At 39.8% G+C, this 19,318-nt stretch overlaps 1 protein-coding gene across 1 annotated transcript in view; it reads left to right on the forward strand.

The window, feature by feature from the left end:
- The window catches only part of GMDS (GDP-mannose 4,6-dehydratase), a 255,966-nt gene that overhangs the window by 81,761 nt on the left and 154,887 nt on the right, over positions 1-19,318 (forward strand). Inside the window, exon 7 of the mRNA XM_033154463.1 lies at positions 2,567-2,694. Coding sequence (XP_033010354.1) covers positions 2,567-2,694 — 128 coding nt within the window. The remainder of the gene's footprint in view (positions 1-2,566; positions 2,695-19,318) is intronic.

The raw sequence follows: 19,318 nt of genomic DNA on the forward strand, positions 1-19,318 counted from the left end.
TTCCTTTTTTGTTATCAAAGGTTTTTAGTCGAGCAGCTAAAACCTTTGATCTACTGCAGAATAAATCTACTGATAGTTAGGGAATATTCTATTTTTTAATTTTTAATTTTTAATTTTCATTTATATATATTACAACAATTATTCAGTCATAATTTTAACATTTCAAACTCCGACTCCCTTCCCCCTCTTTCTGTAGTTCTTTACATTTCTTTTCATCTTCCTGCATACTCCAAATTATCTCAGCGTATTCTTTTATATATCTATTCCCGTATATATCCCATATATATTTTGTAACTGCAGATTTTTACACTAATTCTGCCAATGTCGTGATCTGTTTACAGTTCATTTGTAAATATTCAACAAACTGTTTACATTCCTTTCTTTAAAAAAATTATATTGATTTCTTACTTTCCTGGTAAGTTTTGCCATTTCTGTGTAGTCCATTAACTTCTGTATCCATTCTTCTGTCGTCGGGACCTCTTCTTCCTTTCATTTTTTGGGCAAATAACATTATTTATTTATTGGTTATTTATTTATTAGTTATTTGTTTATTTATTAGTAGTTACAGAATATTAGTTATTCCAATGCTTTCTTTTCTAAAAGATTGTTTAGAAGTACTCTCATTTTCTTACTCATATTGAAATACTGCCCCTCAATGAGGCCAAAGTTAGATTCACAATATATTTAGGGGTATGCATACCCTTGTGTAACCCCCCCCCCAAAAGCACTAGAATATTCTAAATGTACTCCCTTGATAAAAGCTAAGGCTAGTTGGCTGTAAAGTTCTGCTTTGTGTGAAAAACTTACAGATCTATTAAACCCAAGAAGAATCAGTCACACTAATTCTTCAGTGTCCTTTCATTCCTAATCCAGTCTTTCTGCCATTAGACTATACCTTCAAAAGCATATAATTTTATTTTGGGGTGATGTTAATGCCCCACTTCACACAACTAGAGGAAGCAGGACTGTGCTGTTGATTCCAACCCAAAGCTTATACAGCACTGTTCAAAGGCGAAGTTTACCTATGTGGCCCAAGAGTGACATCACAGCCTGTTGTGGAGCACCTAGGTTGTATTTAGCATGCCCTAAATCTCAGGGGAACACCCCTGTTCATATATAAGTACAAGGATCTAGGACAGTGGTTCCTAAACGTTCCCCCCATGGACCACTTGAAAATTGCTGCGAGCCTTGGTGGATTGTTTAATTATTTTCTTTTCCTGCTTGTTGTAGCTGTTGCAATGTGCTATGATATATACTGTATGGCTTTTAATTGTATTTTATTGCTTATTATTAATATAATATAACAACAACAACAACAATTTATTATTTATACCCTGGGCGTCTTACAGCACATATAAAAAATTGTAAAACATCAGACATTTAAAATTTCCCAATATAAATTTCCCAATATTTCTCATAGAATTCAGATTTTAAATGTTCCTCGCAGACACTCCACAGACCTTTTGAATGAAGCTTGTGGACAGCTCTTGGGACTCAGCTAAATTGGCAAAGAAAAACCGCTTTATATGCATTGTTTATGCATTCTAACCCTGTGACACCAGGTGGCGCTGTGGAGTTCCATTTTTTCCTAACCCGATTTCTCACACAAAGTTTGCAATGCGTTTAAGTGAAACTCTTCTTTGATGTGTCTAGATCCAGCCTGGGTTTGTGGTACCATGGCTTGGAATCCCTGTTACAGGAGGCATACGTCCTCTTCCTTGGAGTTGTGTTGTGGCTCCTAGACTTCAGATGTGTTTAGTTTCACATAGTTAATTATCATCATAATGGGCAGATTCTTAGGACTGAGCACTTCTGTAACCTTAATTTCAGTGGACTCTGGACTGTTCAGCACATGCATCTTTATTTGGGTCTGCTTGAGCTTCAAATGAATGAAGGGCAGAGGTGTCCCATTATTGCCCTCTTGAGAGCTCTAAAGCAGGCATGGCCAAACTTGGCCCTCCAGATGTTTTGGGACTACAATTTCCATCATCCCTGACCACTGGTCCTGTTAGCTAGTGATGATGTGAGTTGTAGTCCCAAAACATCTGGAGGGCCAAGTTTGGCCATGCCTGCTCTAAAGGGTTCTGCATTTTCACATTTGCTACTCCACAAATGACCATTCAGATAACAAGTTACAGGTGACTGAGATCTCATTTCTCTTGCTAAACGTTTTAGCATGCAAATTTCTGTTTTACCCCAACTTTTGGAAAGGCCTAAGCCTTTAATGTTTGGGTTGCAATCTTGTTTTTATTTTCTTATTTTCAGAAGTCTCTATTTGAATTTGCTTTTCTTGGCCTTGTGCCAGATTTAATACTGAAGCTTCAGATTAGGGATGCTTAGAGTTTCAAAGAAAGTTATTTGATGAGAGACTATAGCTAATGTGACATGTATGTTGGCACTCCTTGGCTTTCAGAAATGATAAATGATGACAGAATTTAGGTGATAGATACAAGGAGGAGGGAGAAGGCTGAAAGAAATTATCATAAACTGTATTTCTTGGGATCAGCTATCAGACAGTTACCAGACAGTTTCTAATCCCGTTATGCTATCTTTCTCTTTATTTTAGGGGCTAACTTTGTAACTCGAAAAATTAGTCGTTCCGTTGCTAAGATCCACCTGGGGCAACTGGAATGTTTCAGTTTGGGCAATCTGGATGCCAAGAGAGACTGGGGTCACGCCAAGGACTACGTTGAGGTACGCTGTTGGTGAAAAGTCTCATTTAAAGTAATGCTTTTTTATGTTTCATTGGAACAGTTTCAGAGAAAATGTACTTCACACAGAGATATACCTCTAATCATGCATTTCTCTCAGCTTATCTAGAGAAGTAAATAGATTCTCAGGTTTACATTCTTTGCTAAATTCTCCTGAAAGGGGGCTGGAAACTAGTATTCATGAAGTATCTCTCCGTTCACCTCCAAAATGTTCTTTCTGTTGTCATATTAAGTATTAAGATGACATATTTCAATTGCGCCAAAAGCTTTCAAAATCCTGCTATTTCTCAATGGCCTCTTGCAGTGACGAGACAAAACAATTCCCATCTTAATTCCAGAAGGCCATTTTGGTTCTCTCATTTGAATACAATTGTTGCAAAGGTTAGTTTAGGAAATAGTGCAGTTACCGTTATGTAACTTGTGGAAACATTTATAAACAATGTTATTTTTCCACAAATATGACTTTGGGGGGGGGGGAATCATACAGTTGCTAACTGCAATAAATATCAGAATTGATTTCTGTTTCTCTTGAAAATCTCTATTTCCACCATACGGTTATGTGCAGGTCTATGACCACATGGAGAAAGCCTAGTGTGCCAGACTGCACAAAGAGGGAGGCAACCACATTATCTTTAATTATGGCTACTGGGGGGAAAATTAATGCCACATGTAGAACCTATTCCTTGTGGTTGGTATTCACATATATGATCACATCAATAAATGTAGCAGTGTGAAATTGCCCTTATCTTTCCATTTCAAGTGGAATTTTGAAAACTACCCAGCAGAAATACTTTATTTAAAACATAAATGATATGCATTAAACATAACAAGTGTGATTCAATAAAGAATTGCAAGGAAATGTGCATAGATTTAAGGCTGAGCCTCTCTCTTGAACCTGACCCCACCCTTCAGTCTAAACCTCCCTGGTAATGCAGAATTTTCAGCCTAAAGTTTTCTCTCTGTGTGAATACTGGCCCAACTTCTTCTGCAAATATTAGTTGCACTGAAAATAAGAGTGGAGTTTATTTAGCAATACCAGTGAGTTTCCAAATGTGCTGGCCACCAAATAGAATGCACTCAGCTGGGATCTCCACCAATCACACATGTTGATGATGTAAGTAACATTCCAGATCTTTCACGTGATTTGAAGCCATCCCAAAATTGTTCTGAAGCAATTCATAACTGTGATAGAGGTCATCTTGAATATCTCATCCCCCAGAGATTAACTCCTGCATAATAGGTCCCTTGTTAATTCCTGGAGACACTGAATTTGCAAAATGCATTCAATTCCGGACTATGAAACTTTAAAGCAGAAATAAACAACTGTTCCAGGATTTAATGGACTGGAAAGCGAAACTTCAAGACTTAGCACTGCTGTATAGTTACTGGACAGTGCAGCAAATGTAGATATTTTTGTTAGCATTTTAGAAGCTTCCTAGAATATTTTTACTAGTACTGAAGGCCTTTCAGAACCCCTTCTACATTTATATCTTGTTGATACGCAACAGGGATTTTGACTTCCCATGGTAACTCTGTCAAACATATACTGTATTATTTTTGACCTTTCAGTGGTGCAATATTTTTCAAGCTAACAATCACAAGTGGAGTATTTGTACGCAGAAAGAATGATGCAGTGAGTTGAATCTGTTGTGCTTATTTTAAAAATATTTAAACAAAGTGCTTTGGGTTGAAAGCAAGCTTTAATGCTTAGGAAACGTGGTGCTGTTAGAAACAATGATGACTTAAATATTTGCACGATCATCTGCACGAGTAACATTGATCTTGGAATCTGCCTATTAAAAGCAACTTATAATAACGTTTTGATGTTACACATGATGCAAGCAGGTCACATCATGGCTGCACGTAAGTGTGTTTGGATTTTGGATGGCAGTCAGTACCACTGTGGGTGGGGAAGGGTGGATAAGTAATGTATCAGCAGTGCTGATATATGAATCTTCTGTGTCTTGTTTTGTTCTGTGAAGATGATTTATTCCTTTTTATTTGGTAAAGGACAGTACAATAAACCATCTGTTAGATACGTTCTAATACTAGTGCAACAGTAAGCACTTAGCAGTCAATGATTCATTTCTATACAATGTAAAGAAAAAATAGCAAGACATGTTACAAAAACCCTTGCATACCCCCAGGAGAGCCCTATTTCAAATTAATATAGATTCCCACAAACATTTAACTTGGAGCAGTGAGAACGTACGTATCAATCCGTTACCAATTTTTTTATTTCTCATATACAAATAATGCCAGAAATCATGAATGGATGGAATTTGAGGACATGTTTATTTCTGGTTGTAATGAGATAGTTTTCAAATATGCAGTCTTATTAAAAAGTTGGTGTGGGAAAAACATTAGGATTGGTTCACATAATACCAAATGTCAAGCTATTTACATGTTTTTGGCTTATGTGGTCATAGACTACCATTTTTGTGAAGAGCGAAGCAAAGTGGACCCTGAACATTTCTACAGTCTCATTTGGTTCCCGTTCTTAGCTATGGGCTTGGATCTAGAATAGCACAAGCAGAACTCTACTTATATGATGGAGTTTCAACGTTTGCTCCTACCTGTTTCAGTCCCCTGCACCCCCTGAAAAGCCACTCTACTCCTGAGAGGTGGAGACTCTCCAGAATACACATAGGAGCAAATCATAATAATAATAATCTTAATTTCACTTATATTGTCATGGGGGCTGAACTGGCACTGACCAGAGATCTTGGGGGTGGTAAGTGAATAGCTCAATGAAGATGTCAGCCCAATGTGCAGCAGGTGGGGGGAAAGGTGAATTCAATGTCTAGGTATCGCTAGAAAAGGTATTGAAAATGAAAAAAAGAACTGCCCATATCATAATGCCATTACACAAATCTATGATGTGACCACACTTTGAGTACTGTGTACAATTCTAGTTGCCTCCACTCAAAAAGCATATTGTTGAGCTGGAAAAGAGCAACAAAAATTATGAAAGGGACGGAGCAACTCCCCTTACGAGGTCAAGTACAATATTTGGGCTTTTTTAGTTTAAAGAAAAAGTAAGAGAAGACTCGATGTTTATAAAATTATGCATGGTGTAAAGAGGGAGTTTTTTCTCCCTCAGTTATAACTTGGGGACATCTATTGAAGCGGAACGTGGGACGATTTAGGGCAGACAAAAGTACTTTGTCACATAGCACGCAAACTATGGAATTTGCTGCCATGGAAGGTAGTGATGGCCACCAACGTGGATGGTTTTAAAAAGGATTAGATGAATTAGATAGAGGATAATGCTATCAGTGGCTACTACTAGCCACAATGGCTGTTTCTTCCACCACTATCAGAGGTAGGCAGTATGCCTCTGAATATGAGCTGCTGCGGGTCACAAGCAGAGAGAGTATTGTTGCACTCAGGTCCGTCCTGCTTGTGAGGTTCTCAGGGGCATCTGGTTGGCCACTGTGAGAACAGTATGCTGAACTAGACAGGCCATTAGCCTATCCAGCAGGCTTTTCTTATGTGACTCGGGAGAGCTGCAATAGCAAGCGGACATGCTCAGAAACCTTGCACAAATGGAAGTTCTCTGAACATACATGACTCCCTGCCTCTGTTTTCACTAATTTCCCTATACATCAGAATCCGCATTACTCAAGGGCTCCTGGACTTGTGAAGTGACTTTTGGTGGGTTGTAGCAGCTACAATGAGGAGGAAGGGTTGGGAAATCCCTGTTATGGGACTGGAGTTCTGATCACGTTAGTCTGGAAACGAGTCAATATTGTTGCCTGTAAAGTGTTATTTCCTTCAATCCCGTTTTTCTTTGTTTTATTTTAAAAACGGACAAAAGAGAGCCGTTTTAATTCATAAGTGGGCTTCCTAATCACATCCATGAATTTTACTCCTGCATGTGATGTCATAGAAGCTGCTATTGTGTTTTCCCTACCCCCAGACTGTATCTGCATGATCAGGGTCCGACAGTCTCAGCGATATTGTACAGCTGTTAGGCAAAGGGTCAAAGTACCACGCAGGAAGGACGGTCTAAAGGGCAGTTCATTGGCCACATCAGAATCGGGGAATCTGTCTGATGGATGCAGGGACAAGGCAGACAGGAAAGGAAGTGGTCTGGTTTGATACTGATGCAGGAAGGTAGGGATCCAATCAGGTGAGGAGGCACTGCATGCAGAAAAGAAGCTTCCCGGTTTTTAAGTGCCAGCAACATTTTAGCAAACAAAAATCCCAATGCAATATTTGAGTCACGGCCCCTGCCACCACCAGCACTTCTTTCATAGCGGAATGCAGTTCTATGATTCATAGTCATATATGCGACTTCTGGCTCTGTGCCACCTGAGAGGGGGGAAAAAAGAGGAAAGGTTCTTTCTTGTGAGGCAAGGAAAAAGATTTGCGGGGCAAGGGTTCAGCCTTTTTTTTTTTTTCATCAGAACATAAAGGAAAAATTATGCACTGCTTATAGGAGCCACTCTCTTGTATGTGGGATAAGTGTGAGTGATTGGCAATAAGAGAGGAAAAGAAGAAGAATGTAGGCCATGGTTATTTCAGACATGAATAGGTTCTGTATTTGAAAGTACATAATTGAGGCAAGAAAGTGGTTTTAATGATAATGTGTAGGAGCTCCGTCTAACGTAAATCATATGGTATTCATTTACAAAGCACCACAGTTGTGTCTACAAGTAAGTGTTGTTAATCGCCTCCTTTTCTTCAGGAAAATTATGCTCATCTGTTTCATAGCTACTGTACCATGTTGCTTTTCTGCAGTTATTCCCCCAGATGTGAATAATGGAATTTAAAACAAAACCAAGCCTATCTCTGTTTACGCAGATCCATTTCAGTGTTTCTGCGTCTTTAGAAAAAGATTGTTATATTTGTTGAGTTACAAAGCAAAAAAACATATAAATGCTTTCTTCAGCAGAGCCATCTGGTTTTGTTTCCTGTGCGTCAATAACTGTATGCATATCAAGGCTATTCCCAGGGTTTTTCAAGTGGTCTTCTAGCACTGGTGGTCTCAGAACTCTGTTGGAATGATTGCAAAGTAAGAGCAAGGATTTCTTTCATGTATAAGGTTTCCCAATTGAGAAAATAATTATTATTGTCATAGTTTGGAGACTAACCTTTTATTTTGTTATTAACGATAATGCATTATCTTTAAAATGTGTCAAATCACAAGCAGCTTATTTCTTCTCCTGTCCAAAGCAAGAGTTTTCTAGAACAGTATTATATAGTGTACCAAATTTATTGTTTAAGTTATGGCTGGAAACCATGTGTGTGTTTTGTTGCTTTTTCTTTTAAATTTACTGAACCTGTGAAATAGCAGGTGATATAAAACTAAATCAGAGTTTTGAGATGATGTTGTTCTTGCCATCTCCCCACACTCCCACACCCCTTAAAACCATGTGGTGGCCCAGCCTATTGTATCTGTTTAAATAGGGCTAGTTTTCCGAGGCAGTTGCAGCAGAAACAACAAAATCATGAAACTGAAATAATAATAGCTTATTATGGCATAATAAAGTTCATTAGTTTTTAGGTGCAATTTGTTAGTAGTCAATGAAATGGTGTACAATGTCTCCTCCGCTTAAAACCCAGTGACCTGATTCAGCTAAAGAGAGTCAAATGTGTCAGCAACTGTCCATCAGTGTATTACATGATGGCACTGGAATAATGTTCATCTTCCGTGCATCCAAATTTGCATCTAAATGCGCATCTTATTGCTTTTCCAGTTGTGGACATCTTCTATCAACACTTCCTTCCTTTCGGTAGGATGCTCATTTGAATGTTTACGTGCATCCATATTCTGGTAGAAGTAGTTTGCACAAGTTACTCTCTTAGGCGTGCATCTGAGCACACATTCTTAATTGTCCCAAAAGACTCGTTGAGTTTCATAGAGGGAATACATACCTTAATAGGATGCTTATATTTTAGACGTTATTACAAAGAGGATCTATCAACAAAATGACCGTTCTCCACAGTTGTATATTAAACAACTGTGATTCTTCTTCCGTGTCAGAACATTCCCCAAATCTGCAGGGTATACTTAATATGCCACTTCTAGTTTAGAACAAATGCTTCAATTTTCAGCTATAGGTGTTCTGGGATGTGGCTTGACCTAACAAATAATGTTAATGATCCACAGATAGAGCAGCTGAACTTTCCAACTGGTCTTCTTTGGCAGGCTTTAAATTTATCTCGGGGGACTGGCAGCTCTGGTTACCAGGATAAGTATGCGGTGAAATTTTATGGCTGTCAGGCAATATTACCACATGGTTGTTCTTACTACTTCAGTGTTCCCCCCCCCTATCTCATCCCTCTCATCTCTTATATATTGTAGAAGATGAACACCATACACAAAACACGTGTTACATTTTTAAAAAAGCTACCTGCTGATATATTTCACTTAATACAATTCACATTTTCCCATGATTTGCCTCTGTCCAGCTTGTCCTGCTTTGAGGTTTTCTTCTTCTTTTTCTTCCTTTTACAAAAGCGGTCTACAAGCATGATAAATAAATAACTGTTAACGCCTTCCGGAGTCTTTTGAAGTTGTTGTATTGCCTACACTTTTGAACTTTGTACGAAAAAAATTCCTCCTAGATAATGTGGGTGGTAGGGTGGACATGCATTCACTGGGTGCTTGTATTCTCCCACTGGTGGTAGAGTAGTGGCAGTAAACTGTTTGCTCTCCCCTGCCCCAGAGACAAGGATTAATCACAAGGGCAGCCGCAACAGTGCGTGTATTGCTGTACATGTGTTGGGACAGAACGCTTGGGAGCAAAACCCAGCTTTCACAACTGCCTTCATCTTCTGACTTCATGTGCATCCATACATACCCCTGAGGAGTAGGAAATAATAACTTAATATACAGTTGAAAGTACAGATATATCCAGGTAAGTTTTTTTCCCTCACCAAAAGCACATTAAATAGTGGGAACAAATTCAGCAGTTCCCCTTTCTTGCTAAAGTGTGTGCATGTATGCACAGAAACCTTATTTCTCTTAAATTATGAAGGGGGTGGCATATTGGAAGGTCCTGATTACCCCCCCCCCCCAAAAAAAAAAAAATATAGAGCAGGGAACGGTTTAGAAAAGGACAGCCACAGAGATCAACGGGATGAAGCAGTTCCCCTGTGAGGAAAGGAAGGTTAAAACTTTGGGGGCTTTTAAAAAAGGAGGCAAGTAAGGTTTGAAATGATAGAGGTGTATACAATTACACACAGTTTGCAGAAAGTAGATAAAAATAAGTATTTCTCCGTCTCTCAAAAAACATCTAATGAAGCTAGAAGTTGTAAGATTCAGGATAAACAAAAGCACATAAACTCTGGAATTCAGTAGCACATGATGTAATAAAGGCCACTAATTTATTAGATGGCTTTGAAAGAGCATTAGACAGATTCATGGAGGATGAGGCTCTCTTTGGCTACCTGCCATGATGGCTGTGTTCTACTTCCACTGTTGGAGGTAGTGGGCTTCTGAATTCCAGTTGCTGGAGAAGATGAGTGGGAGAGTGCTGCTTGCTCATGTTTTTTTAGTGGGTTTTCCATGGTCATTTGGTTGGCCACTGTGAGAACAGGATGCTGGACTGGGTTAGCGCTCTTTGTATGTTCTTATGTGGTTTATTGTTGGTTAGTAGGCTGTTTCAGATTATCAGTGATGATTGTCACAATTAAACATATACTTGAAAGTAGTAGTTTAGTTGTTGTTTTTTTTAAAAAGGACAAAAGACTTTTTAAAAAGCCCCCGTTTAAGCTTTTGTTGCACTATTCTTTTTACACAGAATAATTGTCACTTTGCTTATTTGCTTAATCATCAAAAGGTAATTTGATTGGGATGTAGGAAGACCTGATATAAAAGGACAGCCATCTACTCTGGATTGGCGGACAATGGAACATCCTCTCTAATGAAAGTAATTCATTGGGGAGAGCATCAGCTCCGCTTCTCTGTATTTTGCTGAATACAGATGATCGCTACGATTAACTCAAATGAGTGGCTGGGGATTTATTGTTTTCTCAGAGATAAGACATGGACTTCCTTCATTGGCACTTCTGGCAAACAGCTTGAACTTTACTAAAGGCATTGTTTTAATATCTTGGATTCTTTTACCAATTCATGTTCTGAGTTTCTTTTCGTAGGCCGCGTTGCCCTTTTATTGCAATTGTCTGAGCAGTTTGTCATTTGGGCCGCAGGAGTTCGGAGGTCCTCTCTTTGCACCATGTGATCTGCATCCAACAGTGCCTTTTCTGTTCAGCGCTTGCCCTTCTCCCCAAAGCTGAAATAAATCAAAGTTGGTTGAGACTCAGTCGCAATAAATCAAGACCTGTCCAAAACTGGAGCCTGCCCAGTCAAAATGTCATAGCTTGGCTTTCACTGAGGATTAATTAAAGGGCTGATATAAAGCCCAGATGTGCTCCAGGAGAGTAGCAAAATGCTTTGTGGTAGCCATACTAAAAAGCAAAGCTTCCCATGGATCTGCCCACCCAAGTATATGGGAGGAGGACAAGACTGGGAGGGAGGGAGGGAGGCAAGGTGGGAGAAAACAGAATCAAGTATGTTCTCAGATTTTTACAGTATCTAGCTGGGTGGAAAACAAGACAAGCTATGTTTCAGCTCTACTGGAAAAACGTGTGTGTGTATGAGAGAGAGAAACTGAAACAGAAACAGCAGCAGAAGCAAACATGATTGTTAGGAGTTTCATTAATCAAGGGGGAGGAGAAAGCTGACATAATGAATAAACTTCTGCACTTTCATGGCTGGAAAAAAAACCCTTTGCCTTAGTAGTGTGTGCTTAGTGCCTGTTTTGCATTAAATTTCTAAACATAATTGGGATTACAATAATTCAGTTGAAGATTTCTCAGACTGATACAATGGGCTGTTGAAACGTGTGTGTGTGTGTGTGTGTGTGTGTGTGTGTGTGTGTGTGTGTGTATATATATATATATATAGGTTTTTCAGTGCAAGCATCCCAAATACAGTAATGTTGATTTTAAATTCTAAATAAATATTGCTGTAACACCAAGCAGCTTGAATACTGTATAACCAACATTTGTAATTGGTGGGTTTATTAATCACATTAACAAAACCAGCATATAAATGTAATTTTAATGCAATTTGCCCCACTTATAATCTGATATAACATGCTGGACTGCAATTCTGACTCTTGAGTATCTGTTTTGAGACAATGTTCTGTTCTAGGTTTCTGGACTTTAAAATTTGCAGCAATTATTATAAAGGTGTGTAATATAAGAAATTAATCAAAACAGAATGTTATGGAGTAATTTCGTGGTAGGGAGCACTTGCCCTAAATTCTCTGTGGAGTAATAGCGAAATGTGGCATCCCAAATGTTCCCAGGTACTGATAACTTTGTTAACATGATCAAGAATATGAGTGAATTGAGAGTTTTCATCTGACATTCAGGGTTGATGTATGGCTAGCCTTCCTAGCCTGACATAAATGGTTTGTTTTAAGGACAGATTATCATAGATGCCTTATTATTTCTGTCCCTCCTTGCAACAGTACACTTTAAATGGATATGGTCTTTAAACATTTGTGCAGGGGTAGCAGAATGGCGCTTTGGAGGCATTGACTCTGGCCCATTGGATCAAATCAGGATGCAACATGGCAGATAAGACCACCAACATTTATTGGGATTAGAAGCAAGTATATTCACCCCTTATCCCCTTTCCCCCCCCCCACAAAAAACCCCAACCACCACCACAAGGACTGAACATGCTCAGTGGGCATGGAATGCTGACTGGCTGATAGGAGAGGGTGAATGGAATAGAATGGAGTGGTTGGAACCCTAATCAGAAGTCCATGCAGCAACATTTTGTTGTAGGGTCTCTACAACTAACATTTGTCACTTATGGAAGAAAACCCTGTATTTTATGGATGGTACAGCATCAGACGTTGGATAATTCTGTGTTCTGTAACTTAGCAAGAATGATTAACTCCAATATAGTAAAAATATTTTGTTATATTGTTATGGCACCGTCATTTGTTTTTTTACTGACATACCATTTCCAGTTTGCCCCTAACAGAATTCAGTTTAAGCACCATGTAAAAATCTCATAACAATTTTCAGTTAATTGTTGCATAGTTTAGTTTGTAAGTTTAGGAAAGCTCCTTGCTGATACATATTAAATATGTAAACCAGCTCTAACTGAAAAAGCTTTTTCAGGCAATTTGTTCTGAAAGTGAATTAAGCTCTACATGTGCACGGGAAGGAAAAAGATATGAAACATTTGAAAAGTTAAAACTGGACAACTAGCCACTGTACATACTCAAAATACTTTTTTTATTGGGAATATTTTCCTTTTCTCCTGGGTGGTCTGCAGCATCTCTGGTTCTTTTTAAAGTACTTCCTCTTCCCCACTCCCCTTTTCTATTTGTCCTCTCTCCTCTGTTGGAGGTCCTCCCTTCCCAGACACCATCCTTCCTGATCAAGACAACTAGCTATGATCCCCTTGGGCACCAGGCAGAAATGCTCAAGTTTCTAATCTAGAAGCATTTTATTAAGATTTCAGACAGACAAAACAAAAGACAAATGATCTAGGCAGTTTTGATGAGTACTAAAGTATGGGAAACAGCATTATTTCTCTAAACTGTGATCAGATGAAGGCCATGTGGACTCTGTCTCCATGTGTGGACAAGATTCCCGTTCACTTCTACTGGCTGAACATTTGCTTCTTGAAAGGGGAAAGGTAGATATTGGCTATTTGCTTATTTATATTTGTCACCCACAGTGATTTTTCTTCATAGAACTGGAAACTTAAACTAGTATATTCAGAAGAGGCAGAATGCAGCTTTGGCTCCACCTCAGTAGTTCATCCAATTATGGCCTCTTTACTTTCTCCCATAATCATTGACTCCCACAAACTGCTGTGGGAAGAAGTTGTTTCAGCCTAGTCTTAGGGGATGTGGGTGGTGCTGTGGTCTAAACCACTGAGCCTCTTGGGCTTGCTGATCCGAAGGTCGGCAGTGGTTCGAATCCCCATGATGGGGTGAGCTCCCATTGCTCTGTTCCAGCTCCTACCAACCTAGCAGTTCAAAAGCATGCCAGTGCAAGTAGATAAATAGGTACCGCTGCAGTGGTAAGGTAAATGGCATTTCTGTGCGCTCTAGCACTTGTCACGGTCCTCCGTGCGCCAGTAGCAGTTTAGTCATGCTAGCCACATGACCCAGAAAGCTGTCTGTGGACAAACACTGGCTCCCATCGCCTGAAAGTGAGATGAGTGCCACAACCCCATAGTCACCTTTGGCTGGACTTAACCGTCCAAGGGTCCTTTACTTTTACCTTTACCTTTTACCTTACTTTCTTCCATAATCATTGACTCCCACAAACTGCTGTGGCAGGAAGTCGTTCCAGGCTAGTCTTATTGCAGAAACCTGATTCATATTTATCAGAATTGCATGCAACTGTGGTGCTGTTTGATTGAGTAAATTGTCTGTCTGTCAGAAGAATGGGTCGTCCATGTCAGCCTGGATAGCTCAGTTGGTTAGAGCGTGGTGCTGATAACGCCAAGGTTGCAGGTTTTATCCCCGTGTGGGACAGCTGCATATTCCTGCATTGCAGAGGGTTGGACTAGATGATCCTCAGGGTCCTCTCCAACTCTCCAACTCCATGATTCTATTACTCTATGATCTCCTATCGTACATCCAAAAAAAAAAACCTAGCCTTGTCTCTGGATTTCCTGGTGGATCTGGACCAACTTCTTTTTTAAATTTCATTTATAAATTTCATTATTACCATTTCCAAAATTACATTCATGTTCAAATATACATTCCCACTGTTAATATCTTTCTTTTAATAAAAACATTCAACAACTTTCTTACTTCCCCTTCCCTGGTTCCTTTAATTTTCCCACCATTCCTGCATATTCTTGTATATCCATTTAGATCACTTTCTCCCCTTAAAGGTAAAGGTAAAGGTAAAGGGATCCCTGACCATTAGGTCCAGTTGTGGACAACTCTGGGGTTGCGGCACTCATCTCACTTTATTTGCCGAGGGAGCCGGCGTACAGCTTCCAGGTCATGTGGCCAGCATGACTAAGCCGCTTCTGGTGAACCAAAGCAGCACACAGAAACGCCGTTTACCTTCCCACCGGAGTGGTACCTATTTATCTACTTGCACTTTGATGTGCTTTCAAACTGCTAGGTTGGCAGGAGCAGGGACCGAGCAACGGAAGCTAACCCCGTCGCGGGGATTCGAACCGCCAACCTTCTGATCAGCAAGCCCTAGGCTCTGTGGTTTAGATCACAGTGCCACCACCCGTGTCCCTTATATTATACTGCTGCTAGTGTTTTTGCTTGTGCATCTGGACCATTTTCAAGGCTCCGTGGTTCTGTTTTTAGAGTCAGTGCCTTGGGTGAAATTTCATGCCAGGCCACTCCTGTGGCTTCTACTTCCTTTCCCTGGAGAGCCTCTCTGTTGTCTCCTCTAGTAATCCATAGATTTCCTTAGGGCCATCATGGCCCATCCCTCTGAGCATATACACTTAACCCCTTTTTAGGAAATTGACATGGAAAGTGGTTTTCCTCAGGGCAATTATTTCAGCTAGGAGGATGAGAGGGTTGCAGCTCTGTCAGCGAGGAAGGAACACTGTGTTTTCTATCATGACAGGGTGGTTTTAAGACCTGGCCCAAGTGTCCAGCACTAGTTAAATTGAACTTTCCCTTAGGGCACAGGAGTTTCAGAGATACGGAAATGGAATATGTGTTAAAATGTTACTTTCAAAACGAACCTATTATGGCAAATAATGCTTTGCTATCTTTCAAACTGTGATAAATGTAGGTGTTTTTATTTCAATAAACAAGATCTTGGAAGAAATGATAATAGGAATGCTTATTTTTTTCTTTAAGAATCTGCTGATTAAATATATGCACCAGCACGTTCTCTGTTATTGGGTTAACACATATTTCTTCGTGCTACTACTTGAGATGGGCTGAGTTCATTTCAGAGAAACAAAAGTTCTTCAGATTCGCATTAAATTTCTTACCAGCCTTCCTAGAAGCCACCCTTCCTAGTTTTCATCTTTTGAGCAGGACAGGGCAGGGCATGGCATGGCACTGAGCTTAACACGTTCTGGTAGCCCAAAGATTTCTGCTTTGTTAAAAGGTTCGTAGCAGGTCAGGCATTTTTCTGTATTTTTGTTTTAACTTAACTGAGTTAAGTTAATTTCTCTTTGTTAATTCATCCACTTACACCCCCTTCAAAATAAACGGTTCTTCACACAAATCCAATTTAGCTTCAATATACCTTATTTACACTGTCTTTTATTGCAAGCTGCTGTTCATCTAGCTGTAAGATTTCCCAGCTGCCTCAAGTTTCTCAGTTGAGCACTGGAAATGATTTCAGCATGGTAGAGCCTTTTTGCTGCCTGGTTTTGGAAATGGGCTCAAATTTGAGAAAATGCCCCAAGTTTTAATTTTTTTGCCGTGGGGGAGCGGTGGAAGGATTCTTTATTTTACCTATTGTTGCAGAGGGTTGTTTTTTATGTTCTTCCCATCCATAACTCTGGATGGCCAGCAGCACAATTACCAGAAATTGCAGATCAGTACTTAGCTTTGTACTTTTGCCACCCTCTGAGGGACTAGTCATCTTGCCCTGAGCTTAAGTGCACTGTTGATATAAACAAGGAATGTTGTGTGAAACTCCGTATAGGCAGCTGGAGGACAATTGGCCAGGAAGATCAGAGGCAAGAAAAAAGCCTGGTTTTGTCTGGGAGCAACAGCAAAAAGGCAAAATGCACCTGGATGGTGAATATGCATGTCTAATCAAATAGGTCTAGGCCTCAAATGTCCATATATATACATACTTGGCCGCAGGTAACAAATAATAATAATACTGTTTCTCAGACATCTGTACGTTTGAGGGGTGGGGGCTCCATTTAGGATCTAGCAGTTTCAGCCAAGGCTATATTTTATACTGTTTGGGAATCTGCTCTTGAGGGGAAGCATAGTTTTAACTGAGTGACGGTGTAGAGAGCTGCGCTCGAGTCAGCTAGATAAGTGCAACCCCATTTACTGATAAGTAATAATAAACCTGTTAGGATGGGGTCTCAGCTAACAAACAATACCTAGACGGTCACAGGCACCTCAGCTCACATTCCCCCATATTTTCAGGTTTTAGGACACTGTTGCTTTGGGTGGTGAAAGTTGACATATGGAGAATCCCGCTGCCTCCGTTCCATCTCAGCAGCTCTGTGATCATATCTTAAGAGACCTGTTTTTGCCCTCTCTGCTCTAAAGCTACACATGCCACCTGTCTTCTGAAAGGCTTTGAAAACACTCAGCCAGTCCCTCCTATTCCACTTACTCTGTGTTTGGGGACCAGAGGATACAAGTTGCAGGCATGTGGTGCATATGGCATAGTATAATACAGGCATAAATTAAGACCACGAGTCTGACCACAGATTATGTGCAAGCAAGTACCATTGATTTTTCATAGAATGTACCTGTTCAGAACCTTAAATATATGGCTTCAGGTATAGGGCAGTTTGGCTAAACTGACTAGATGGGCCAATTTAGACCTTGTTGTTGTTCAGTCATTCAGTCGTGTCCGACTCTTCGTGACCCCATGGACCAGAGCACGCCAGGCACGCCTATCTTTCACTGCCTCCCGCAGTTTGGCCAAACTCATGTTAGTAGCTTCGAGAACACCGTCCAACCATCTCATCCTCTGTCGTCTCCTTCTCCTTGTGCCCTCCATCTTTCCCAACATCAGGGTCTTTTCTAGGGAGTCTTCTCTTCTCATGAGGTGGCCAAAGTACTGGAGCCTCAACTTCAGGATCTGTCCTTCTAGTGAACACTCAGGGCTGATTTCTTTAAGTATGGATAGGTTTGATCTTCTTGCAGTCCATGGGACTCTCAAGAGTCTCCTCCAGCACCATAATTCAAAAGCATCAATTTAGACCTGCCAGGCCTAATTAGAGCGACAATCTGAAGCTTCCACACCACTACTTTAAAGCATGTACAATTGCAAATCACTTCTTTGAATCTCATACGAACCTGCCCAGACTCTGAGGTCTTCAATGGAGATCTTTCGATCCCACTTCCCTCAGAGGCAGGCTCGTTGGGGACACAGCAGAGGGCCTTCTTGTTGGCTGCTCCCAGACTTGGAAAAAAGTTGGGATATAAATAAATATAATCATCATCACTTTTACTACTGTGCCCTCCCTTGCACAAATGATTTTCAAATGTTTATCATTGACATACATTCCAATATCTTCCCTACACAAGCAATGCTTCAATGATTTCTTAAAATCATATGCTGCAACATAAACTAAATAGTCTGAATAAAAACAGACATAATTTCATTTTTTAAAAAAATTAATCACCGTAAGAGGTCATACAAATAATTCTATTTGCAGATCAGGTAATTATTGTTTTTAAAATGTATTTCCTGCATTTTTTTAAAAAAAAGAACTCAAGTTGGCTTACAACAATACAGTTAAGTAGACCCAAGTAACAAAGACAAGTGTAATTGTTAGGAAAGGGATCATGTGTTGCAGTTTTCTTGCAAGAACTTGTTGCAGAAAGTGGGATGTAATGCAGATAGCCCTCTATTAAAAATACATCTTTTTAGGCTGCCGCAATTAAGTTTACATCGTCTACTGTGGCATTCAAGTCTAATCTCTAAGTACAGTAACCAGACAGTGTGACCTTTTGCATGAGAACTGCATTGCATTCTTGTTCACATTGATATTAGTACTAAAAATAAATACTGGACAGGGTTTCAATGCCATTATGTTCTTGATTAAAGTGGCCTGTGATTAATTAAACTGAGGTGAGTAAAGCGGTGGGAGACTGTTCAGTGAGATCCTAGAAGCTCCAGACACACTTTTCTTTGGCACAGCATCTGCTCTTGCACTTTTCTGCTTCTTACCATTGTTGATTAGAATTTGCTCTTTTATATAATAGTTAAAATTAGGCATATTTCGTTAAACAACATAGTTTCCTTAAACGTTCATTAGGAATCCTTGCCACCTTAAGACTATATGAGTCAGTTAGTATTTATCCGCTTTCATACTATGTTCCAGATTCTTTGCTGTTAAATGTTTTCTTTCAGAATCAGTTGAGTTCCTGTCTCCTGTACCGAAATATTTATGCATATTTTTTGTTGAGCCGGAATATGAATGAAGATGCATTGAAAACAATGCAGAACAAACAGGTAACATCAGTTGAGTCTACAAAGTCATGTTTCTCAAACGGCACTTCAGATTTATGCCTGTTGGTTCCAGATCTATCAAGTGATGTGTAGGCTTATTAGCATGAATCTTAGCAGGTAGGTAATGGATAGGTAACAGATCCTTGTTGCTCCCATAGCTACAGCTTTGAGTTACCTACTGGAAACTACTATTTTAAATTTGAGCATGTGTACTTCATATGTGTCTGTATATATATCAGCCATAAGCAAACTCAGCCCTCCAGATGTTTACGGACTACAATTCCCATCATCCCTGACCACTGGTCCTGTTAGCTAGGGATCATGGGAGTTGTAGTCCCAAAACATCTTTTGGGACTATGCCTGGCATATACCGTATTTTGGGGGACTCCAAATTAAGAAAACACCCCTCAGCACTACCCGTGTATAAGACGAGCCCCAATTTTAAACCTAATTTTTTGGTTAAA

This window comes from Lacerta agilis, chromosome 7, assembly GCF_009819535.1.
Source record: "Lacerta agilis isolate rLacAgi1 chromosome 7, rLacAgi1.pri, whole genome shotgun sequence".
Lineage (NCBI taxonomy): Eukaryota > Metazoa > Chordata > Lepidosauria > Squamata > Lacertidae > Lacerta > Lacerta agilis.